Below are 24782 nucleotides of genomic sequence, written 5' to 3' on the forward strand. Positions count from 1 at the left end.
TACTCTTGCATTATTATGTGCAACATGGGTTTTCCATTAGGAACCTTGGCTGCAAGAGAAACTCAGCCAGCTCATGGTAACGGAGGAGGCTGCAGGCAGCTCCCTCTTGCTCCAGGCAGTGACACCACCTGCATTGCCTGGAAAACACAAGAGGAAAAAAAGGCCAGCACATCCATTAAAACTGGGGAAAATATCAAAAGAATGCATGCTTATTCCCAGGGCAGCCAAACCATGTGTTCATCTGCTCTGTAAATTAATGTTGCTCCTGCATTTCTCTGCCTTTTGAAGACAGAGTGAGTCTAGAGACACAGAGAGTGACTGTAGACATCAAGTGCGTCTACAGACAGGTTGACTCCTCCATCCCTTCTGATGTCCCAGCCTCAGTGTCTGTAGCCTGAGGGGAGGCTGGCTTGTCCCAGGCACACACCCTTCTGCTGCCACATGAGTGTGTCACTGTGGCACCGCTCCCTTTGCAAGGGCAGGGCCTGTTTCCAGACCCTTGAGGACATCAACAAGGTGAAGTGGGAGTTTCCAATGCTGCAGGATTTTCTTTTCCTTCTAATGTGGGAATTCTTTGGGGGGTTGCAGCAATGGGGATGTTCTTTAGTTTTTATATTATCCTTGACACACAGACACCTGAGACGCGGAGATGCTCTGTGTCTGGGAAGGCCATGACAGCTTCAGCTCCACTGTGGTTTCTCTCTGTTCTACAGTGAGATAGCAGCCGACTGAACCACTGCCAAACCCTTGAGCTCATTAAAGCTGATGGTGCTGGTCAGTGACGGATTCCTTCCTTACCTGTAGGGTCTGAAGGACTTGCCAAGAGCTCTCTCGAGGGGCTGAGAGCTGGTGTCAAGAGTCCGTGTTTTCAGTGGGTTGCCTGCATGATTGTGCTCATGTACATTTTCCTCTGGCTGTGCTCATGTCTGTGGGGAGGCTCAGGGATGTGGTAGACTGAGGAGAAGCCGTACCAGTAAAATCTGAGGAGAAACAGGCTTTCAGCACGTCAGCCTTTTCCATGTCATTTGTCACCAGGTCCCCATCCTCACCAAGCAATAAACCCACCTATACTTAGCCTTCTAAATACCTCCATCCCATGGTTAAACCCCATCTCCATGTCCAAAGAGCTTGAAGACAGATGGATGTCAGGGAGAAAGCTTTTGTGTGGGTGAAGGGGCTGAAGGGTGAAGGGGCACATTACTCTCCTCAGCTGCATCTCCCCCTCACACCAAGCGCGGATCAGTCTCCCCTCAACCACATTGAAGCCTTGGACACAGGATTTGCAGAAGATGGCTCTGACAAATCCAACACAGTTTTAGGTTCTGGACAGTGTAGACAGCTGTGGTCATCAGTGGAGGTCAAAGGGAAGAAGATGACAAGCTGATCAGTTACTTGTCCTGAATTCTCACTCTGGGGTACCTGCTATTTTAAGCTGAGGGCATTTACAAGCCTGGTTTGGTGTCTTTATGGTGTAGCCTCCAAAGGGCCTGCCCCAAGTCAGTTTTCTTGGACTTTTTTCATTGTCAAAGACCCTGGGTCTAGATGCAGCTGTGCATCACAGCAGCACAGGCTGGGAAGGCAGAGGCCCAACCTCACCACAACCCCAGGTGCCCCTGCTGGGCAGGCTGAGCTCAGAGCTCCATGCAAGCAGTGGCAGGGAGGGAACTGCTCCTCAGAGCACCCCCACCTTTTTGTGCACTGCTGCCAGCTGTGGGCACCAGTGTGGGCTCAGTGCACAGAAATAGGTTCCACTGTCCTGGAGCTTGGTGTTCTGCACATGCAGAAACACCTGGGAGGTGTCCACAGACATTACAGAGAAGAATCTCCCTGAATCCACCTGAGGTTTCCCTTTGTACACCCAGAGCAGCCTCTGAGGGGACTGGCTCTGGTGCTGCTGGTACCAGAAGATGTAGGCATAGGGATCACTGGTGGAGAAATTGCAGTGCAGAGTCACGTTGTGTCCTGCCTGGATGGTCATCTGTGGTGGGAACTGGAGCACAGAGTCCTTTTGGGCATGACCTGTCAAACCAGAGAGGGCTTTCAGCTTTGTTTGTCTGTGGACCTGTCTGTCACTTCATCAGCTTGCTCACTGTCCCCACTTTCCATCTCACTTTTCCCAGTCTCTGAAATGCCGAGCTGTCTGTCCCTGCACACTTCTTTCTGCTGGTCCTTCTTTATGACCATCCCTACAGAGACTGGTAGCACTGGATCCAAAACATCCGGCAGAGAAGCTGCTGTGTGCTGCATCGCCCCCTTTTTTTTCAGGCTTAATGTGTATTAACAGATCCCTCAAGAATTGTCAGTACCTGCATATTTAGGGTGATGCCTTCTTCCTCCTCTTATGCCCATTAATCCTGACAGATCCCACATTATTTACCATGCCCGTCTGCAGCACCGGATCTCCCTACAGAAACTCTCCCAGATTCCCCAGGGAATCAGAACTCATGTCTCTTTCATTCCACCACCAGCCACAGAAACTCTTGCCTCATGCTCCCCAGCCTGAAAGTCACATCTCACCAAAGTCAGCCAGTTCCACCAGCGCTGCCAGGAAAATCAGGACCATGTCACGCTCTCCCTTCATGAAGTGCCCAGGAACCTGCCAGCATGAAGGACCTGATGCTTGCACCTTCACCTCTTCTTCAGCCTCTGCCAGATCAAAGAGGCCTCCAAAGCACAGCCCAGAGGGAGGAGCAAAAGTCCCTCCCTGCTTCTCCAGACAGGCCTCTTTGAGTCTGTCCCCCAACATCTACCACAAGAAGGCCCTCAAGAGAGAGAACAGACTCATGGTTTAAGTACTGTCCATCAAAGAGACAGGCATGCCTCAAGAACTTCTCCTGACACCCACCACCTAGCCAGCTGCACAGGCCAGCACGCAGCTCTGCAGGAGATGGAGAAGGAACCCTGCATGCACCCATGTCCACCCTGTCCCTGGGACGGTCAGGATGGAGAGAGGACCTGGCACACACTGAAGTGCCTGCACCCAGGTGTCACACACTCTCTCCCTTCTCCTCTGGCCATAGAGGAGGAAGAAAGAGGAGGAGAAACATCTCTGTGAAGAGCATCTGCTGCAGAAACCATCCACACAGGGACAGACACACTCCCTCACTTTAGTAGGGGAGGACACAGCAACACAGCTCTCTGTTTTACAGGCAGTCACTCTTTGTCCCTTCCCCTCCCCACAGAACCCACAGCCTCCAGCTGCTTATTCCACTCTGGGCTCCAGAAGCTCAGGATCCCGCAAGAAAAAGGGCTACTTGACTTTCTTGTCTTCTGGTGTCTGCTGCCTGGAACAGGGCTCCTCTTCCCCTTCTCACCCAGGGCCTTTCTCACACAGTTGGCAGAGACTGCAGGAGGCAGGTTATTGGCACAGCAGCCCCCATTCACAACCTCGCTCCCACAAGGCCTTCAGGGTCCTGTTGTCCAGTCGAGGCCATTTCAGAAGGACGGTGGGCTGCCCTCTGCTCTCCAGTGACTGCAGACCTTCAAGGAATTCCCTTGCAATACAACTATGGCTGCCACAACAGGCCCCAGCTGAGGCAGAGAAGAGGCTGAGCCTTTCGTCTCTGCCCCGGAACCCTGTGAACATGGACTGTCACTGCTGTCTCAGCTCCTACAACCACACATGCCTCTCTGGGGACTGGCTGGGCCCAGGATTACATGCCCGGAGGTGTCTTTCCAGCTCTCACCACGGACCTTCATCCCCACACGGCAACTTAGCAGATTTCTTTGTGGCTCCCTCCTCAGGTCTGAACTTGAGGCTCAGATGTGTCTTTCAACCAGTGCCCAGCTCAAGCTTCTCTCCCATCTCCTGGACTTCCCTTCAGCACCAAAGGCTCTCAGTCTGAGGATGAGGGGAATCGTGTGCCCCAAGCTCTATGTCCCGATCACCAGGCACTGTGGGATACACTTGAAGGTGTCTGTGACAATCAGTTTCTCCTTCTCATGTTCTACCTTCCTGCCGACGCAGAACTGCCAGCTCTACAGGATGCCTTTGCAACACCAGCAGGAGCACCCCAGAAGCAGAGCTGGAGGATTCCGTTTGTAATTTTGTATCTGAGACGATTTACAAAGTTACCAGCATGCAAGAAACCACTTGTAGTTCTAGTTTCAAAGGAAGGGCTTGTACTGGCCCTGTATCAGTTGGGTGTTTCTGTTCTCTGTGAGCATGGGGACGAAAGAGGGGTGGAAGTGATCGCCTGCCCCAGCCCGTGGAGCAGCAGCAGCGGCCGGTCCGTGGAGCAGGAGCGAGGTGTGTCCGGCTGCCCGTGGGCAGGAGGGTCTCTGCTGCTCGCCGCCCTGTGCAGGGCAGAAAGGCGCTGCTCCTGGCCGGGAGCCAGCGGGGCCGGCGGCTGCAATCGCTCCTTGCCGGGCCCCGCCGGACACCCCCACCGCTCCGGGCGCGCTTCCTGCCCCGCCGCCGCCGGCAGTGCGGCGGGGGGGTTCTGTGTGCGTCCCGGTGGGAGTGTGGGGGGTGAGCGGGGGGTAAGGGGCGGGAGGAGGCTTCCGCCCGGTGGACGGTGCCGGAGCCGCGTTGAGGGAACCTCCCGGGGCTGCGGGGCGCGGAGGCTGTGGGGCCTGGAGGGTCCCGGTGCCAGAGCCGGTGGCGGTGGGTCGGGGCAAGCGCCCCGGGGCGAGGCGGCCCCGGCGGGCGGAGCGGCAGCGCCCCCTGGCGGGCCCGCCCGGGGATGTCCCCGCGCCCCCGACGCACACGCCCGGCCCCGTTCCTGCCCGGCCGCAGCCCCGGCTCCTCTCCCCGTGTCTCCCAGAGCGCAGTAATACACCGCCGCGTCCCCGCGCCGGGGCCGGGCGAGCCACAGGGCGCTGGACCGGCCGTCTGCCGCCACCCACAGGCGGCCCGGTGGGTCCGGTAGATCCTTGGACTCTGTAACACTGCTCACGAGGAATGCAAGTCCTCGGCCCGGGAGCTGACGGTACCACTGGATGTAGTCGTATAACTTTTTGTTGGGGTGTGGCAGTTGATGCTGATGGCGGTGCCCTCGGTGGTCTCTGCCGACGGCTCCTGCTGCACCTGGGCTCTGCCCGCAGCCACTGGAGAGAAAGGAGAAAGAAAGGACAAAGATCATGAACCATCACTCGGGGAAGATGGTTCTTTTTCCCAAGAAATATTTCAGAAGAGGAGCCAAGAGGCAGTACCAGGTGCAATGGATGGGGACATGTGCGATGATCCTGGTGTGGGTGTGTCAAGTGAGGGAAAAATTCTGGAAAGGAATTTGAAATTGATGCACGGAGAGATAGAATGAAAGCCAGTTGCATGGACGGATGGAGGGTGAGAGGGAGAGGGGACAGAAGAATTAGGGGTGTTACACCGAAGGATGAAGGTCTGAATCCAGAGCAAGAAAACGCTCAATAAGTGGAGATGGCGTGGGTGAGGAGTGGATGTGTGGAATACCGGCATGGTGCAAGAAAACAGTCTTTTGCCTACAGATATTAAAGAAGCAGAGGGGGTGATGGGACAGGGTTCTCAGAGAGTAGGAAGACGGTTGAAGGATGGTAGATGCATGGAGAGATTGGTCAAGAGATGGGTGGCTAGGCTGGTGGGTGGATAAAGAGAGGAAGAGTAGACAGGCAGAGGGATTGTCACACTGAAGGAGAGAGGGCTATATTCAAGGCAATCAGACTTGATGATTGCACAAGGGAAGAAGAGGTAGCACAAAGAATCAGGTGTACACGCAAGCAAGCTTGTACTGAAAGAGCTGGTTCAGGAAGAGGGAGAATAGGAACAGGGTTTGGGAAGGGGGACGAGAGATGGCAGAGAAGCAGGAGGGGGAAAGATCCCTTGAGGAAGGAGAGCGAAGAGTCGGCGCTGGGCTCCCCGGGGAACAGCTCGGGCACAGCCTCGGCCCCCATCCGCCGCCGCCAGCCCCACGCACCCAGGAGCAGCGCGGCCAGCCCCGCCAGCCCTGCGTCCCGGCACCGCCGCATCCCGCCGCTCCGCCGCCCGCGCCTCGCTGCGCCCCGCCAGCCCTGCTCTCTGCTCCGGCCGCCGCGCCTCCTCTCCGCCGCCTCCTCTCCTCTCCGCCGCCGCCAGCTCCGCCCCGGGGCTCAGCCCTGCGCCGGCGCCGCTCGGGGGCTCGCCCGGCCTGAGAGGGCTCAGGGGCTCCGCACGGGCACCACTTGCGGCAACTGCCAAAGGGACTCTCCCCGTCCTCCTCCAGCAAGGAGAAGCCGGCACAGCGCCAGCTGCAGCCTGGCACAGCAGCAGGGCCCTGGCCCAGGCCATGCACCAGCTTCCCCGAGCTGTCTCCCAGCTCCGGGGCTGGAACCGGCAGCCACGGATTTCCTCTGGGTGGGAGTGAGGAGGCTGAGAGCCTCCCTTCAGCTGCCGCTGTGCAGTCCCAGCACCATGCCCCAAAGCTGTGTTGTGGCAGAGGGAATGTGAGGACAAATGTGCCCATTGGTGGCCAGGGGTCAGGGAGAACCGGGAAAGGGTTGGTGGGTGTCACAGAGTCAGGATGTGGGTGAGAGGTCATCTACATCAACACCTGATTGGAACAAACCACATTGCTCAAGGTCACATTCAGTCCCGTGTTGAACACCTCCCAGGATGAAGACTGCACAGCCTCCCTGGGAAATACATTCGTTGACTCACTGTTTCTTTTAGTCTTCTGTTTCATGACAATTCCTGGTGTTCCAGATGCTGTCCATTGCCTCTACTCCTGTCATAGGGCACTTCCAGAGTATCTTCGCTGCCTCCTCTGAACAAGTGGTTCCTGGACCTGCTCAGAACACTTGAACTAACACAGCTCAGTGTTCCGCCTGTTCCCCACAGGCAGTGTTTGCTAAAGCCTTGGTGGGAGTGTCTTCCTTCACACCTCTCATGTTCCTCATGAGATCAAGAAACAGTATGGGTTCTACTGCTGATCCCTGAGAGACCCCACTAGTAAATGTTTGCCCCACTGATCACAACACTTTCTGCCTGACTTTCCAGCTAATTTTCCTCTCAGTTTATCATTCTCTAACTCATTTATCACAAATTTGGCTATTAAGGCCTCTTACCACAAAAAAGACATTGGGGTGCTGGAGCGGGTCCAGAGAAGGGCAACAAAGCCGGTGAGGGGTCTGGAGAATAAATCTTATGAGGAGAGGCTGAGGGAGCTGGGGGTGTTCAGCCTGGAGAAAAGGAGGCTGAGAGGAGACCTTATGCTCTCTATAACTCCCTGAAAGGAGGGTGTAGAGAGGCAGCGGGTTGGTGAGAACATCTGCTTAGAGAGAGGCTGGGACACAGCAGAGGTCTTTTTTTTGTTTGTTTTATGCACTAAAAAAGGGTCTCCCTGGGCCAGGTTACTCTTTGTAGGATGATGAAGAACACATGGCTCCTGTCCAGGCTTCAATCTCCCCACTCAGTAGTGGCCTTGGCTCCTTTGTGACAGGGTAACCAGGCTGCTCCTCACCCAACCTTGTGCTCTGCTTCCTCCCTTCTTCTCTTCCAGGTGCACCTCCAGCCCCAAGACATGTCCTGCTACAACCAGTGCCTGCCCTGCCGGCCCTGTGGCCCGACCCCACTGGCCAACAGCTGCAATGAGCCCTGTGTCAGGCAGTGCCAGAACTCCACCGTCGTCATTGAGCCTCCTGCTGTGGTGGTGACCCTGCCCGGCCCCATCCTCAGCTCCTTCCCACAGAACACCGTGGTGGGATCCTCCACCTCCGCTGCTGTTGGCAGCATCCTCAGCTGTGATGGAGTGCCCATCACCTCTGGGTGCTGTGACCTCTCTGGCATTTCCAGCCGCTACTATGGCAGAAGGTCCCTCCCCTGTTAAAGATTCTGGGGAAGCCCCAGGGAGAGACCTTGAGGAGCTCAGAACATGGTGCTGGGTGGAGCATCAAGCTTTAGAATGTTGTTTTCAGCACAGATGAATGGCTTTGCTTTTCTTTCTCTTTTCCTTGTTTGCTTCATATGCTCTTAGTAGCAAGGTTCCCTCAAGGTCAACCTGTTGGACACCATCTGTCCCCTCTCCCTCTATGGGACAGGCAGACAGACATCATGCATGAACTTCTTCATGACCAAGGACCGCAAACTCACAGCTGCCCCTGGGGCTCCATGAACTGGTGGCCCCGACCTGGAGTGACTTTGTTTCCCACTTTTCACTCATTAAAGTTCTGCTGCATTCAAGTGTGGCCTCCAGGTTGTCCTTTGCTCTGTGGACACTCTCCAAGTTGCCAAAAGAGAAGGGGTGGAAGGGGGTAAGACCACAAGGAGATCTATTCCCGTTCACAGAGGAGAGGTTGGTTGGGACATCCTGCAGTGACTCCTCTTTTGGAACCATCCCTTGGAGCTGAGGAAGACATCCCTGGCTGCTCTGCTGCCAGTGACCATCAGGTCATGCCTTGCTTTATATCAGGCAAAAATTGTCCAGGAAGGCAGGAGGCCCTGAGGTCTCAGCAGCCCCATGAGCTCTTGAGCAAGGCTGTTCCTCTTGCTATGGCCAGAGCTGCTCTGGGGTGTTGGGGTGAAGGCTGTGGGGCTCTGGAAGATGAGTTGCTTGCAGAATGGCAGGAGTGGTAATGAAGGGAACAGCCTTTGGGATGACCTCTCCCCTCCACCACCCAATCTAGGGGCTATGGCCTGGAGGCATCAGCAGGGTGGAGTTGTCCATGCTGCTGGACGCATCAAGGCTCAAAAGTGGAGCTGAGCATGTGGGAGCTGAGAGTGCTCAGCACAGAAATGGGACAGTGAAATGATGTATTTCTGAAGGAGATCAAATTGCTGTGATAGAGAACATGCAGGAGACCATGAAGGTCATCCAGGAAGAGGGTACTGGGTGAACTTCCCATGAGTGCTGAAGGCAGGTGCAGAGCCCTGAACTGCTTCTTTGGTCCTTGCAATGAATCTGTGCTCAGGAATTGGCTGCCATTCTTTGAGGGAGAGGACTTTTTTACATGCAGATCTCATCCCTTCTTATCAGTGGAAATGTCTCTTGGCAGCCACTACAGTCCCATATCCATTTCCTGCATGAAAATCCAGATGTCTTGACAAAAGTAAACAGATGCAAGGATTGCAATGCCCTGACTCGTCTCCTGCACTGAGAATGGAATTATGGCTCATCAAGTCCAGTTTAGATTGAAGACCAAAAGTTTCAGTCTCTCTTCCCTGATGTCTTCCGTCCAAAGGTGCTGGAGGGCTTCCTCAGGCCAGGGGACCTATCCATCGCCATCTGCATGGCCCAGCTGTACTTCTTCCAGATCCTGGGAAGTCAACAACGCTTTCTCTACATTCCCATGACCTATGGCCACTGCTTGACTATGTCCAACCCACTGCACTCTGAGGCCATCGTGCACCAGGCTGTGTGTGTCTGGCAGGTGGCAGGGACAAGACTGGCCAGTTCCCTGTCTCATTCTCTGCCTGCAGTGCTCACCTCTCATAGTGCTTCCTGCAGGCCCAACCACATCCTCCACTTCTTGGGTCATCCCCCAGTTCTCATCCACCAACTCGACTGACCAAAATGGGGCAATCCTTCTGTGGACTAGATCCGTCCAGTGACCTTTGCCCTGGAGAGGGGGCAGCACATTGTACTGTGCTGTGGGAGTGATGGAGCACTGGCACAGGTATCCCAGGGAGTTTGCCCAGTCTCCCTCTTTAGAGATTTTCAAAAACCACCTGGACATGGTCCTGGGCAACTGGCTGTGGATGGCCCTGCTTGAGCTGGGTGGGGGGAGTGGACCAGATGACTTCCAGGGGTCCCTTCCAACCTCAGCTATTCTGTGATTCATTCTGTGAGAGCAGCTGATGTGGAGCAGCTCTGGGTTGCCACCCTCTGACGGGATGGAAGGTTATCTGTACTGTCCTCTCTTTCTTTCTAGTCTTAGTGCTAATAAAGGGCATTTTCAGGAATGCTTTGAAGAGGCTGAGTGCCTTTCTTAGTGGGATCAGTCAGTGTCATTTCTGGTGCCCCAGCCTCAGGGTTTGCAGCCTGTGGGGTCTAGAGAACAAGTCATATGAGGAAAGGCTGAGGGAACTGGGCATGTTTAGTTTGGAGAAGAGGAGGCTGAGGGGAGACCTCATCACCCTCTACAACTACCTGAAAAAAGGTTGTTGAGAGGATGGTGTTGGCCTCTTCTCCCAAGTGAATAATGACACGCCCAGAGGAAATGGTATGACATTGCAGCAAGGGAGGTTTAGATTAGGTATTAGGAAGAATTACTTTACTGAGAGAGTGGTCAGGCACTGGAATGGCCTGCCAAGGGAGGTGGTGGAGTCACCATCCCTGGAGGTATTTAAGAAACGTGGAGACATGGCACTTCAGGGCATGTTCTAGTGCCCGAGATTGTTGTGGTTTTGGTTTTTTTTGTGTGTGTGTATGGTTGGACTCGATGATCTCAAAGGTCCACCAATGAAGATTCTGTGATTCTGTCATTCTGTGGGCAGTCTGGCTTGTCTCAGGCCCACCACTGAGGTACTGCTCCCTCTAGAGAGTTGGGGCTGGTCTCACACCCCCACATCTCTCCTAAGGAGATCACTTAGGACACTTGCAGGCACCTAAGGCTGGAGGAGTTTTTTCAAATGTAATGTGGGGATTCTTTGTGGCTGCAGCCCTATAAATGTTCTTTAGATTTTATATTATTCCTGACCCACAGACTTGGGACAAGAAGAGGCTCAATGTCTGGAAAGGTCATGGCGGCTTTGACTCCACTGTGGTGGAGTCTTTTCTAGAGAGAAAACAGCTGACCGAAGCAGTGTCAAGCTCTTGAGGTCAATAAAGCTGATGGTGCCTGACTCATTTCCTTAACTGTGGGGTCTGAAGAATGTGCCTACAGTCATCCTGAGAGGCTGAGAGCTGGCATTGGGTGCATGAGTTGTCAGTGATGTGTGTGCATGTTCACAGTCACATATATGTTCCTCTGCTGTGCTCATGAGTACATTTGCACACATGGGAAGGGACCTTGAAAGCCCATCCTGTCCAACCCTCCTGCCACGGACAGGGACATCTCTCACCAGATCAGGTTCCTCAGAGCCCCATCTAACCTTACCTTGAACATTTCCAGTGATGGGGCTTCCACACCATCTCTGGGCAACCTCTTCCAGTGTCTCACCACCCTCATTGCAAAACTTTTCTTCCTTATGTCCAATCTACATCTACCCTCTTTCAGTTTAAAGCCATTGTCCCTTGTCCTGTCATTGTCGATCCTGGCAAAACGTCTTTCGCCTTCTTTCTTATAAGCCCCCTATAAGTATTGCAAAGCCACAAGAAGGCCTGCCCAAAGCCTTCTCCTCTCCAGGCATAACTACCCCACCTCTCTCAGCCTCTCTTCACAGTGGAGGTGTCCCAACCAGTTTTGTAGCCTTCATTTGGGCCCACTCTAACAGACTCTACAGACTCTTCCCACAGGCAATGCAGAGACATCAGCTCACACACAGGTCTTATCCCATCCTACAGTAAATGGAATGAACCATCTTTCTGGAGACACTGAGCCTGCAATTGTCCAGTGGTGGCCTCTGAACTAAAGTCACAGCAGGGCCTGCCTTTACCTGGTAACATGTACATGGCTTGTTTCATCATACGCTCAGAAGTGAACCCACAGATTGTTCCACCAGAGCTACAAACACCTCCATCTCATGGCTAAAGCCCATATCCGCGTCCCTGGTCCCCCTCAGGGACAGATGGAGAGCGGGGAAAGAGATTTTGTGGGGGTGAGCAGGATCACGCTGGGCGTGTTATTCTCATCAGCTGCATCTCTGCCTCTCACTGAGTGCAGATCAGTCTTCTCTCAGACACAGTGAACTCTTTAAAACAGGATTTGCAGAAGATGAGTCTGTCATGTCCAAGACCTGCACCCTGGACATGTAGACAGCCTCTTGTTGAGTGTCTTGAGTCTTCTCATTGAACTCTAGATGCCAAGAGGTCTAGATTAGAGTCTGAGTGTGTGTGTGTGTTGTCTAAGCCAGCTTTTAGTGTGTCTTGAGTGACCTTTACTGGACTCTTCCAGCACGTGAGATGAGTCCTCTGCCCACAATCAGGTGTTTTGCACTGGAAATGCTTGTGCCTTTCATCCTGTCACGCAAAAGATGTCTCCACTGGGGAATGGGCTTGGCATAAAGCAGGAAATGGAAAGACACCAGTTCAGGAAGCCAAAACAGAGCCCATAGCATTAGCTGGGATGTTTTGCATTTCGCATTCATTTGTCAGCAAATAATCACCTCTGCAAGGGAAGCCTCTGTCAGCCTGGGGCAGTTAAGGTCCATGATAAAAGCCAGCCCAGCTCCTCGCTCTCACATCCACTTCTCTTGCCTCCTGCTCCTTGGGAGTCAGGTGAGTGTGATCCCCATTCTCCACTGTCTCAAAAACGAGGTTTCATTTCAGTGGACCTCTCAGCTGACACTGGTTTTGTTCCATGATAGATCATGGGGCTGCTTGTCATGGGAGAGGGAAGCGGGGAGAAGGTTAGACATGGAGGGAGTCTGGGACGGTGCCAAGGTGGCTTCTGGACTCAGGGCCCAGGCAGTAGTGTCAGAGGAGCTGGTGATTCTTTTTAGGCTCTGTAAGGTTGAGTCCTCATGTATCACTGCAAAGCCTCCAGTTTTCAGCTCTGCATTTTCTTTGGCTTCATCATGGTACAGTGACAGGAATGAATGCCTGTGTTATTCTTCTTCCTTGCCCTTTCTCTCAGGTGCACCTCTGAACCCAAGACATGTCCTGCTACGACCAATGCCAGCCCTGCTGCCGGCCCTGCGGCCCAAGCCCACTGGCCAACAGCTGCAATGAGCCCTGTGTCAGGCAGTGCCAGAACTCCACCGTCGTCATTGAGCCTCCTGCTGTGGTGGTGACCCTGCCCGGCCCCATCCTCAGCTCCTTCCCGCAGAACACCGTGGTGGGATCCTCCACCTCCGCTGCTGTTGGCAGCATCCTCAGTTGTGATGGAGTGCCCATCACCTCTGGGTGCTGTGACCTCTCTGGCATTTCCAGCCGCTACTATGGCAGAAGGTGCCCCCCCTGCTAAATCAACTGGTGACAGCCCTGACAAGGACCTCCAGGAACCTGGTGCTGGACTGAAGACAGAGCTCCTGGCCATTGATTTCAGAGAGGCTGAGCATCCAGGGCTGCCCTTCCAAAGGAGACCTGCTGGGGCTCTCTGAAAAGATGGACAAAAGCTAACTTCCCTGCCTGATTCTTTCTCCCATCTCTTGTCTTCTGTTCTTCTGGGCTGTAAGACACACAAAGACAATGTCGGACACCTGCTGGCACCTCGTCTACTGTGGAAAGGCCTAGGTGATCTCAGCTGCTTTCAGCAGCAGCTTCTTGTCCTCTCCCTGCTCTGGCCGCCTCCTCTACAAGTGAACTTGTTTCCCACTTCAGAGTCATTAAAGTTTTCTGCATCCTCACCTCTGCCTCCACGTAATCCTTTTCTTGGTGGACACTGTCTCATATTACCAAGGAAGAAAGACATTGCCTTGGGTGGTGGGGGACAAGGTGGGGGCACAAGCAGAAGAGGAAGGGGAAGGTGGGACACAGGGCAATGGGCCTCTTCCAGTCACTGTCTCTTGGAGCTGAGGAAGATGTTAGTGAGCTCCTGCACAGCCAGTGGGTATCAGGCCCTGTATTCCAGCATCTCTGCTCACATACGATCCGCTGGCCTCAGAGCGTGTCCTGCAACAGGGAGACTGACCACTGCTTTCCCTTAGGGAGGAGCTTGGTGCTGCTGGGTGCTCTGAGGCCTGTGTGGAAGGGAATTCCTCCTGCTCTGGATAGCCCTGTGCTGGGAAAAGAACCTCAGTCAGAAGATGGCCCCAAAGGATGCAGGAGTGACGATGCCATAAGAAAAAGCCTTCAAAACAGCCCCTGACCTTCTCCTCCTCATCCTCCCACATGTCCCCTGAATGAGTGTCCTGGTTTGAGGTAAAACAGAAACCATTTTCTGTTCAGTAATTTTGCTTTGTAAGCTGGGCCTCTTCTAACTAACTCAAATCTGACATTAACAGCATATTGTTCAAAAACTGTCCACTCTCACCGTGAGAAGACATGATTATACCAAGGAATGGCATGCAGAGAGGCTCTTGTTTATATTTACTGCTATAACAGCCAAGGTCAGGTAACTTCATTATTAGCCCTTTTAGAGCAACAGAAGCAGGAAAGTGTAGAGGGGTCACACCTGTAGGCAGGAGCGGACAGGACCGGTGACCCAAAACTGACCAACCGGGTATTCCATCCCATCTGCACTGTGCTCAGTATAAAGGCTGAGGGATCAAAGGGTCAACTGTCTTTCTTCAGCAGACAATGTCTGAGGAGGACCCTGTCTGTTCATCTGCCTTTGATCCCAATCCGAGCATTCCTGACTCCAGATCCAAAATCCAGCTCCTGTCTGTCGCCAAGTCCAGTCTGTGACATTTCCCTGTGCCTGATGATGTTGTGGTCGTCAGCTTTATACGGTTTTGTATATACTGTATACTTTGTTTTTCCTTTTTCCCCTTTTTTCATTTTATTATTTTTCTTCTTATTATTATCTATTATTTCAATATTTAGTAATATTGTCATTGAAGTAGTTTACTTCTTTCTCAAAATTCATAAATCTCATTATCTCTTCCTATCTTCTCTTTGAGGAGGAGATAGTGAGGGGCCATCTGTCATTCTGATTGGCCAATCCAGCCAAAACTATGACAATGAGGGAGCACGGCCTGCTCCCAAGGGCAAGGGTAGTAAGGGCAGGACTCCTCTTCATCCTCTACCCGAAAAGAGTTCCCTGCACAGACCAGCAGTTACACAGATGTGCAGGGCTGAGGGGACTCATAGGTTGATGTTAAAACCAGCGTGGCCAGGCCGCACCTGAGGGCCACTCATGTCTCTCACACAACCCCAGCTCCAATTTGACAGGGCACCGCAACAACCTGAGAGACTTTCACCACCTTCTCTTTCTTCTCAGGCCACTGACAGTGTCCTCTCCTGGAAGAGGATCTTGTCCTGCAGAACCCTGCATGTACAGCAGTGCTGCCAGATGACCCCCGAGTGCTCCTTCCCCCAACCTCAGCCTTGCACAGACACATCCTCCCCCTCCCCTGGGTTCTTGCACAGCCAAGGAAGCTCCCTGCACCGGGGTGTCACGCACAGCACAGAGGTACAAGGCACTGTCAGGGACCTCGACTTCCTCCAGCTGCAGGAGGCTGTATTTCCCCGTGGTGTTCAGCTCAGTGGTGAAACGGCCACTGCGCTTGCGGCCACCTGATACCTGATAGGAGACCATCTGGGGACCTTGTCCTTTTCTCTGCTGGTACCAGAGCAAGCCCTGAAAGTAGGAGCTCTGGTACGTGCAGGTGGTTTGGAAGGAGTCTCTCTGCTTCACTGTGACTTCTCCTTCTTGCTGGGTGACAGTGACCTGTCCCATTGTGCCTGGAAGAAATCAAGGATCAGTGACTGTGCAGGGCAAGGCTCTGAGATGTAAAACAAGGGCAGAGGCAAAATGTCAGAGGAGAAGACTCCCTGTGCCTTTCTCTGCAGCAAGAGCCCCAAAAATGGGGGCAGCAAGGCAGTGAGCATCTTTGGGCAGGAGGCCTGAGACCTCAGCTCAGCTTGGATCCCACAGCACAATAATGCCAATTATCTCCCACAGGTTACTCCCAGAGGAGAGCTGTGCTTTCACCCAGGTCTTTGGTCTCTGCTCTCCTGCTGCCCGGAGTCTCCAGGGAACCAGCCTGTGGTGTCTGGCCCTCCTGTGAGGGCCCCAGAAAACCTCCAGACAGGTGAGAGATGAATTGAACTCCGGTTAGAAGTTTCATCATGCTCCCCATTCCCTGTCCTCTCAGGAGGCTCCAAGGTCATGGAAGGGAGGCAAAAGGAAGCCCAGGCACTGCAGACTTGCAGGAGGAATTGATAGTCTGGGCAAGCTGCATGACACGTGCCAGCCAGAAGAGAGACTGGGACACCCTAAGAGTGTGAGTGGGATGAGAGAGCTCTCATGTCCCTGCATCAACTTGCAAAATCCCCTGTGTGTCTGAAAATATGTACTGCCGAGATAGAAAAGAGCTTCTGCAATGACATGGCTGTGAAACCCCGGGCCCAGACAGATCAGAAGAGAGAGGCAGCGAGAGGTGGATGGTTGGCAAGAGAAAAGGAAGGCAAGGGGTCTGTGATGGTCAGGAGAGGAGCTGTTTCTTTTCAGTCTCCTCTTTTCTTTTCCATCAGTAGCAGTATCTTGAGAAAGCAGGTAAAACCACATTTGTGATCTGATGTTCCCAACTCCTGCCCATAATTCAAGAGCAGCTCCTGCAGAGGTCTCCTGGGAAGAAGAGGAAACCTGCCACCAGTCAAAGCCAATGCTTACCCAGTGGTTGCCTCAGGAAGGCAGCGAGGACGAGATACCCGAGGTGCATGCTGAGACCGATCCTCCTGCGTCTGTGAGAGAGACTCAGAAAACCCACACGTCCCCACCAAGAGCCCCGAGAGAGCACAGCTGCCAGAAATGACTCTGCAGGGGGAGCAAAGAATGAAATGGGGAGGAGAAATTGCTTGTTCTTGGCACATCTCAAATGCCTGTGCTGCCATCTTCTCTCCTCATGTTGCTCCTGCAGCCAACACCTTCTGCCTTTCCAAGGTAAGGGCTTAAAGGGAGACAGGCCTGCACCTGAGGACACACTTCTCTGACACATCCCCCTGTTCAACACCTTGGGAGTCTCTCCTTCCCTGATGTCTGTCTTCCCTCTCTCCATCCTCAAGCCCTTGGCTGGGTTGGCCTCTCCTGGCTCCTATGCAGTGTCTAGTCCCAAGCTCCTGTCAGCACAGCCAAGGCTGCAGCTCCCACAAACACAATGGTCGACACCCCAAAACCCTGCAGACACCAATTTTCCTTCTCACCCCCTCAGGTACCGGGGAATGTCTTCCTCTGTTCTAAAGAAGCTATCTCAGGAACCAATAAATCATGTTTACTGCCACGCTTCCCATCCCATCTCATAAATCAGCTTCTGAAAAACTTATTGGGGAAAAAACACACTCAGACCCAAACAAACACTCCTCCCACTGGGCTATAGCCCTTCCATTTTCAGTTGCCTCAGCACAGGTAGGATCTGCATTTGTCCTTTCCTTATTTTTAGCATTCAATAAACCAACCAATCAACCCAACTATCTTTACTCTTTCCACAGCATAATTTAGGTTGGACTGGACCTGTGCAGGTCACCCATTCCAAGTCCTTGGTGGCCAACAAGAGAAGCAGCTGATTCAGCCTAAGCAATGCTGCAGCTGCTTTTGGAGAAGATTTCTAACCAAGCCATCTGGCTGGCACCTTGCTGCCTGGTGCTGCACTTGCAGAGCACAGCTGGGAGCTGGACTCCTTCCAAGGCAGGCAGGTCACAGTTGGGGGCACCTGAGTGGGAGCCTTCCAGGCCAGGTGAGGACCCTTGGAAAATGCCAGCTCTGCTGGGAGCCTCTCAGGACACAAGGCTTTTCCTCCCGGTGACTGTGCAGTGCTGGGCACAGCCTTCTGTCACCACTCCTGTGGCTGTGGAGACTGTGCCAGTGCCAAGAGCAGATGAGGAGATGCTCACCTCAGCAGAGCAGCTCTGTGAGCTCGAATGAGCCAGGTTAACTGACAGATGTCAGGGCTTGGCTCAGGCAGCTGAAATCTGCTCCTGATGAAACCTGCTAATTAATAGTAGTTTGTCTTTTGAAGAGAGGGCATTTATCTGAAGGCAGCTTCATCAGGCCACCTTCCTCTCTGGTGTCCCAGCCCCAGCACTTGTAGCTGCAGGCCATGGGTCTCACCCCACACACACAACCCTTTGCTGCCACATGAGCATGTCAGAACAGCACCTCTCCCTGCATTGAAGCTGGAATTGGTCCCAGACCTCCACAACTGCCCTACGGCGATCACCAGGGATGGGCTGGTTCTTGTCAGACTCTGGGATTATTTTGACTTGTAAAGTGAGAACCCCTGGAGCTGCAGCAATCGGGATGGTCTCCAGCTTTGACTTTGTCTCTCACACACGGACTTGCCTGAAGTTGCCAGGGCACAGGGGCAGAGAGCTGCCGGTGGAGTCCTGGTTCTCAGAGTGTGGGGAGAGGCTGGGCTTCCTCCTGTGCATCTGCCTCTGTCTGTGCCTGAGGGCGCATTTGTGCCTCCGTGTTTGCATTTGTGTAGGCACATGTGAGAATGAGTGTCTGCACTTCTGTGTGTGTCTGTGCTCGTGTTTGAATCCACGCACGTTTTTGCAGGTGAGCAAGTGCGTGTGTGTGTTGTCAGTGTGCGTGCATGTGTGTGTCAGTGGGCATACGTGTGTGCAGACGGGCACATGTGTGTCTGTGTTTTTACAGAATCTTGCATATATTTGTACATGCACATATCAGTCTGCAAGTGCGAATAAGTACGTGTGAACACTTATATGACTTGAGAGCTACTTCATCCTCATTTCTGTGTGCAGTTTTCAGCATTTGCAGCCTGCAGGTCCCAGTGGTGGAAAGGGGCTGTTCCCACTCAGCTCACAGTGGAGTCCTCACCTCCCCAGCAAAAATTGCCTGCTCTTCAGAACACCCACTGCTGGGCCATTTGGAAGGTTTCTTCTCCAGTGAGGTTTCACATCTCCGATGGGGTCCTCAGCTCTCTGGGGACACAGCTGTTTCTTCTGGGAACAAAAACCCCTTCTGATTCTCTCACTTCTCCCCTTTCTTTCCTCAGCTGCCTGGGAGAAGCGACTCTCCCCCAAATCCCCCCAGTAAGGAGAGGAACCCTGCTGTGCAGCACCCCATGGGTTCTGGCTATGTCCTCTTTTGGTGGGATAACGCACCGTGCGAGAGAGGAACCTGGTGCCAGAACTGCTCTTAGATGCCACAAACCCAGAGACGACAAGGACAACCTACTCTTACTCTCGGGAAAAGGCTGACAGATGAGGATGGAGCAGGATGAGGGATAAGTCAGTCACCCGCATTCCCAGGGAGCACATGGGGCACCCACTGGAGAGCTGCGCTGCGATGGGTGGGAATAGGGCAGCCCTGTACCCCCGAGCTGAAAGGGCATGTGAAGGGGTGGGGGTACTGCTGGTGGGGACCCCTACCCCCACCCCCTTTCCACATGAACTCCAGAGTGGTCCCTTGCACCAGTCTTGGCAGAGAGAACAAACTGTTCCTTATCGTTAAGTTCACCTGACCTGAGCAGGCCCAGACCTGTCTGTGCTGAGCTGGAGATATCACTTGGCAAACTCAGCAACGCTGCCACAACCATGTCCTTGTCTTGCTCTAGGAGGCAAGCACCGTCCTTTCATATAAATAGGGGTTTTCAGCCTGGAGAAGAGAAGGCTCTGGGGAGACCCTATAGCGGCTTTCCAGTACCTAATAGGGGCCAACAGGAGAGATGGGGAGGGACTCTTGATCAGGGAGGGGAGCCATAGGACGAGGGGTAATGGTCTTCAATTGAAAGAGGGGAGATTTAGATTGGATATCAGGAAGAAATTCTTTACTGTGAGGGTGGTGAGACATTGGAACAGGTTGCCCAGAGAAGTTGTGGATGCCCCTTCCCTGGAAGTGTTCAAGGCCAGGTTGGATGGGACTTTCAGCAACCTGGTCTAGTGGGAGGTGTCCCCGCCCATGGCAGGGGGGTTGGAACTCGATGGTTTTTAAGATCCCTTCAAACCCAAACCATTCTATGATCCTATGAAATGTCCTTTTGCTCAACAGTGGAAATTGGGAGTGGTTTATCTCTGAGGAAATGCCATGGAAACTCCAAAGGTGACAACACCAGCGAGTCTCAGCATGGACAGAATTGACACTTTGTGTTAAGCCCATCATGCTCCACCTTAAGCTCCATAACTCGGGGTTCCCAGCATCTGAAGGGGCATAATGTCACCTGTGCTACCCCCTTTACCTTCTTGTCATATCAGGCAGTCTGCTGTCAGGCAACAGGAGGCTGCAGGCTGTTTTCCTTCTTTTTGCTCCTCCTGGAGATCACAACAAGATCAACTGCCTCATGAATGGGAGGAGTTTCCATGGTGAACTTCTCCTGCCATTCAGTGCCCAACTGGAGACAGGGAGACAGGGGCCTGCACCCACCTCTCATGGGGTTGGTGAGAGGCCACTTCATAGCCTGCAATGTACTCCTTGTCCCTGACTAGTGTCTGAAAGGACAGAACCTGAAAGGACAGTGTCTGAAAGGAGGTAGAACCAGCAACAGCCAAAACGCACCAGGAAACAGGTGTCTGTCTCCCTGTCCCCACAGGCATTTCCTTTGCCTTCTCCCCAGGCCGCTGATGAGGCCCTTTGAGGGAAAAAAATGTCTCTGGGAACAGCACCTCCTGTAAACATCCTACTGAGAGACAAAGACACACCACCTCTCTCTGGCTGGAGACATCCAGCGCAATCTTCTTCAGCAGGTATTATAGTTACTTCTTTGCCTGGGGAGGACACCCTCCGGAAGGGTGGGAGGAAAGGATCATCTTATAAACTCCATGGTGTTTCTGCCTACAAGGGGATCCAACCCCTTATGGGATGAAGCTGAAAAGTTTTCAGGGTTGTGCATAACATGGGATGCTTAGAAGACCAGAGCAGAGACCATGAAAGGGAGGGATCGTGGCAATTTGGCTTGGAGCAAGCACTGGAAGACAAATGGAGACAGAGATGAGAGGAGTCGTTCCCATCTGACCATGCGTCTGATCCATGAGTGGGCCTGGCCATGCCTGGTGCTCTGCCTTGTTTGTCCACCTGCCAGTACTTCCCTGGAGACACAGTTATCAAGGCCAGCTGGGACAGGGAGCAGGGCTGATCCTTCACTCTGTGCCTCTCCCCATGGGCTTTGACCACCTCTGTCAGCTACTCAAGCCACACAGAATTCCCTGGGGACTGGCTGGAAAACCACATTGTCTTCCCAGAGGCCTCCTCTGGGAAGATGTCAGACCTCCAGCCCCTCAGGGTAACCCAGCAAATCTCCCTCTGACTCACTCATCCAGTAGGAACCCGGCAACCCTTGAGGCTGCGCTCAGTGTGTCCAGTGCAAGGGTTTCCCCTGTCTCCCGGGCTTCAATTCCAAAGGCGCTGAATCTTGTCAAAAAAGGTGCTGATGTCACCACGGTGCCCCCGTGGGGAGCACCTGAAGGTGCCCCTGAGCTCCAAATCCCTCGAGGGGCCCGGTGCCAGAGCCGGTGCCGGTGGGTCGGGGGAAGCGCCCCGGGGCGCGGGGCCGGGCGGGGCCGGGCGGGGCGAGGCGGCCCCGGCGGGCGGAGCGGCAGCGCCCCCTGGCGGGCCCGCCCGGGGATGTCCCCCGCCCCCGACACACACGCCCGGCCCCGCCCGCGGCGGTTCCTGCCCGGCCGCAGCCCCGGCTCCTCTCCCCGTGTCTCCCAGGGCGCAGTAATACACCGCCGCGTCCCCGCGCCGGGGCCGGGCGAGCCACAGGGCGCTGGACCGGCGGTCTGCCGCCACCCGCAGCCACCCCGGCGGGTCCGGTAGCTCCTTGGAGTCTTTAAGAACTCTCTCGAGGAATGCGGGGCCTCGGCCCGGGAGCTGACGGTACCAGAGGATGAAGTCCCCGGTCTTTTTGTTGGGGTGAGAGCAGTTGATGCTGATGACGGTGCCCTCGGTGGTCTCTGCCGACGGCTCCTGCTGCACCTGGGCTCTGCCCGCAGCCACTGCCGAGGAAGGAGAAAGAACAAAGATCACGAAACATCACCCAGGTCTGATGGCTTTTTTTTTTCGAAGAAAAATGTCCAGGAACGGTGGCAGTGAGACAGAGCCAGACTGGTATTTATGGGACGTGCCCATCACCAGGGATGGAGAGTGATCGTGGTGCCAGTGCGTGGAGTGAGGGGAGCAGTCCGGGAGGAAATTTTTAAAATGATGCATGGAGAGACAGAATGAAAGCCAGCTGCACGGATGGATGGAGGGGTAGTGAGATGGAGAGGAGAAAAGAGTGCATGACAGGCAACGATGGATGGCTGAATTCAGAAGAAGAATAATTGCTGACTGCACAGGGGGATGAGTGTGTTGCCATGCAGAAAAGAAAACTTGTGTTTGCAGATATGAAGGAGAGGAGAGATGAGAGAGGGGTCTCAGAGTTGGGAGAGGGGTTAGGGATAGTAGATGCATGGAGAAACGTGTCAGAAGATCGGTGAAGAGAGGAATAGTATTCAGGGAAAGAGGTTGTTTCAATCAAGGAGAAAGGGCAATATTCAGGGCAATAAGTACTGCAGAACGCACAGGGGAAGGAGAGGTTGATTGGAAAATCAGGTGAACATACAAGCGGGCTCGTACTGAAAGAGCTGGTGCAGGAAGAGGGAGAATAGGAAGAGGGGGTTCAGAGGATATGGAAAGGGGAACGAGAGATGGCAGAGAGGCAGAAGGGGGAGAGAGACATTGAGGAAGGAGAGGGAAGAGTCGGCGCTGGGCTCCCCGGGGAATAGTCCGGGCACAGCCCCGGCCCCCATCCGCCGCCGCCAGCCCCACGCACCCAGGAGCAGCGCGGCCAGCCCCGCCAGCCCTGCGCCCCGGCACCGCCGCATCCCGCCGCTCCGCCGCCCGCGCCTCGCTGCCCCCCGCCAGCCCCGGCTCTCTGCTCCGGCCGCCGCGCCTCCTCTCCGCCGCCTCCTCTCCTCTCCGCCGCCGCCAGCTCCGCCCCGGGGCCCTGCGCCGACGGCGGGGCCGGCCTTGCTGTCGCTGCTGCCCGCGGACAAGACACCCCGAAAGCACCCCGACCCCGCCCCGGGGCCCTTCGGGCCGGTGCTGCCCTTGCAGCCGGTGTCGCCGGCCCAGTGGCCCGTGAAAGGCCGGCGGCGGCCCCGGGAAGAGCGGCGGGGAGCGCGGAGCGAGCGGGAAGGCGGCGCCGCGGCAGAGACCGGCCGGAGCGGAGCTGCCCGCAGCGACACTGGGGGTGCGGGAGGGCGGGCACAGGCTGGCCCCGGCACGGGCACCTCGGCCACGGCGACGCCGCTGCCCTGGAAGGAGCCAAGGGGAGGGGGAACGGCACAGCAAGAGGCCACGGCAGGAAGGTGTGGAAGTTAAGTGCTTGCTCTTTTTCCAGTTCTCTTATTGTCTCGAAGTATCTCACTGGAAAATTGGACATTGAAAACTAGACTTGGAAGGGAAGGGCACGGTGTTCTGCCGGATGCTCTCAGCCATCAAAATAAAAGGAAAAGTAGTCTATCAGGTGAAGCCTGCAGGGGATGCTGTGCAGGTGTCCACTGTCAGGCAAAAATGCAGGAAGCACCAAGTGCTGCAGGGCAGTTCTCGGGGCAAGGAGGACGAGCAGGGGAGGTGGAACAAGTAAAGGGGGAGAAGCTGGACGTATGAAAGGAGAAATGAGTGCTGCTGGGAGAGATGTGGTCTGGGAGAGAAAAACAGCACCTTTCTGGAGCCAGATGGATCCTTCCTCCCTCTCAAACACAACAGCAAACTCAGCCCTCCATTCCAGCACTTTCTCAGGCAGCTTCTCTCCCCAGCTGGCACCATGACTCACAAGTCCATGATCCTCCCTCCTCTTCCTCGGTCCTCAATGTCTCATGGAGAGGGTTTTAGGTCCTCTGAACAGGAGCTGTGTCCGACAGTTACTTCCCATTCCCCTTTCTGGGTTTTATCGACAGACATGCTGGGAGTTCCCAGTTTCCCACTGTTCATGGCATTCATGAAAACACTAGCCAGTCCTGGTCCTACTACTGATCCCTACTCCTAGACCCTACTAAGAAGTGTCAGTCAGCTGGGCTTTGCACCAAGATCACAGCTCTCTGAGCCTGGCGCTCCAGCCCATTTTCCACCCTCGTTATCATTGAACCCATTTGTTCAGAAATTTGGTCATAAAGGAAGTCCAAGAGAGGCTGGCAAAGGTCTTGGGAAACTCAGGGCCACAGCTCCTGCCCTTCCCTTCTCCAGGGTGCCTGGTACCTCCTGAGAAAGCAATGAGCTTGTCCCTTGGCTACACTAGAGCCTCAGCTCAGAAAGAGCAGCTCTACGAAGAGGGGACTCTGCCCTGGCTGAGCTCTCCCAGCAGAGCTCCCTGGCACTGCCCTCACTCAGGTCTCTCAAGGGAAGGGGCAAAGCCCTTGGCTGTACTGCCTCCAAGCTGGACGTGAGCTCAGGCTGACCGATAGTCAGGAGGGGAGATGGGCTTAGAAAATGTCCCCACTGTGCACAGCCCTTGTCAGAAAGAGTGTCAATATTGGACACCACTGTGGGACAGCAGCTGGCTTTGGAGGGTGCAATTTTGAATCCATCGTCCCATCATAGGGATTAAAAACTGATTCAAACTGGAGTGAATCCATCCTCTTTGGGGCCTGAAATGGGCAGCATCGGAGTGTGATCTCTGCGGGGTAGGAGGAGTGCTCAGGAGGCAGGAGCTGCATTTCAGGGCCTCTTCCCTGGACGGAGCTCCAGGTGGTTGGTGCCATCACCACGCAATTGCACTTGGGCTCCTGCTGATCCTGCGAACCTGCTGCTCAGTGTTGCCCATGAACAGAGCAGTGGACAGTATCCCTGCCATAACCAGCACATTCCCTCATGAGGTTGGACACACGGGGACACACACACAAAGGCTCAGGCACACCAGCATGGAATCAGGCACAACTTCATGATCCCATGTGCACTCACAAGAACCTGGCTGCTTACCATACACACAAGACAAGAAGATCCATAGGAATACCATGATTCATGGACTCTCTGACTCTCCCACTGCCCTGGGAACTGGGCACTGTTAGGCAGGATGGGGTCAAAAAATGGCAGGACAAGGCATATATGTGGGGAAGCAACAACAAGTGACCATTAGGGTGAGGTGAGGAGGGAAGGAAAGAGAAGGACATGGCAGTTCCTTATGAACAGGAGCCTATGGGCATCCAGCTGAGCATGGATGGAGCATCTTCTCCATAATGACACTTCAA

At 54.3% G+C, this 24782-nt stretch overlaps 3 protein-coding genes across 3 annotated transcripts; 2 read left to right on the forward strand and 1 right to left on the reverse strand.

The window, feature by feature from the left end:
* Nucleotides 1-7472: 7472 nt before the first annotated feature.
* Nucleotides 7473-7778, forward strand: LOC141474909 (feather keratin Cos2-3-like). The gene has a single exon (XM_074163020.1). The coding sequence runs from the start codon at nucleotides 7473-7475 to the stop codon at nucleotides 7776-7778; it is 306 nt and encodes a 101-aa protein (XP_074019121.1).
* A 4867-nt stretch (nucleotides 7779-12645) lies between these two features.
* On the forward strand, nucleotides 12646-12954 carry LOC141474605 (feather keratin Cos2-3-like). Its single transcript, XM_074162573.1, has one exon. It carries the CDS (start codon nucleotides 12646-12648, stop codon nucleotides 12952-12954), a length of 309 nt encoding a protein of 102 aa, XP_074018674.1.
* A 1143-nt stretch (nucleotides 12955-14097) lies between these two features.
* Nucleotides 14098-22418, reverse strand: LOC141474950 (uncharacterized). The gene is made up of 4 exons (XM_074163050.1): nucleotides 22367-22418; nucleotides 21201-21548; nucleotides 15055-15335; nucleotides 14098-14103 (listed from the first exon to the last, which is right to left on the reverse strand). The coding sequence occupies exons 1-4, from the start codon at nucleotides 22416-22418 to the stop codon at nucleotides 14098-14100; spliced, it is 687 nt and encodes a 228-aa protein (XP_074019151.1).
* Nucleotides 22419-24782: the final 2364 nt, after the last annotated feature.

Source organism: Numenius arquata, chromosome 23, assembly GCF_964106895.1.
Source record: "Numenius arquata chromosome 23, bNumArq3.hap1.1, whole genome shotgun sequence".
Taxonomy (NCBI): Eukaryota; Metazoa; Chordata; class Aves; order Charadriiformes; family Scolopacidae; genus Numenius; species Numenius arquata.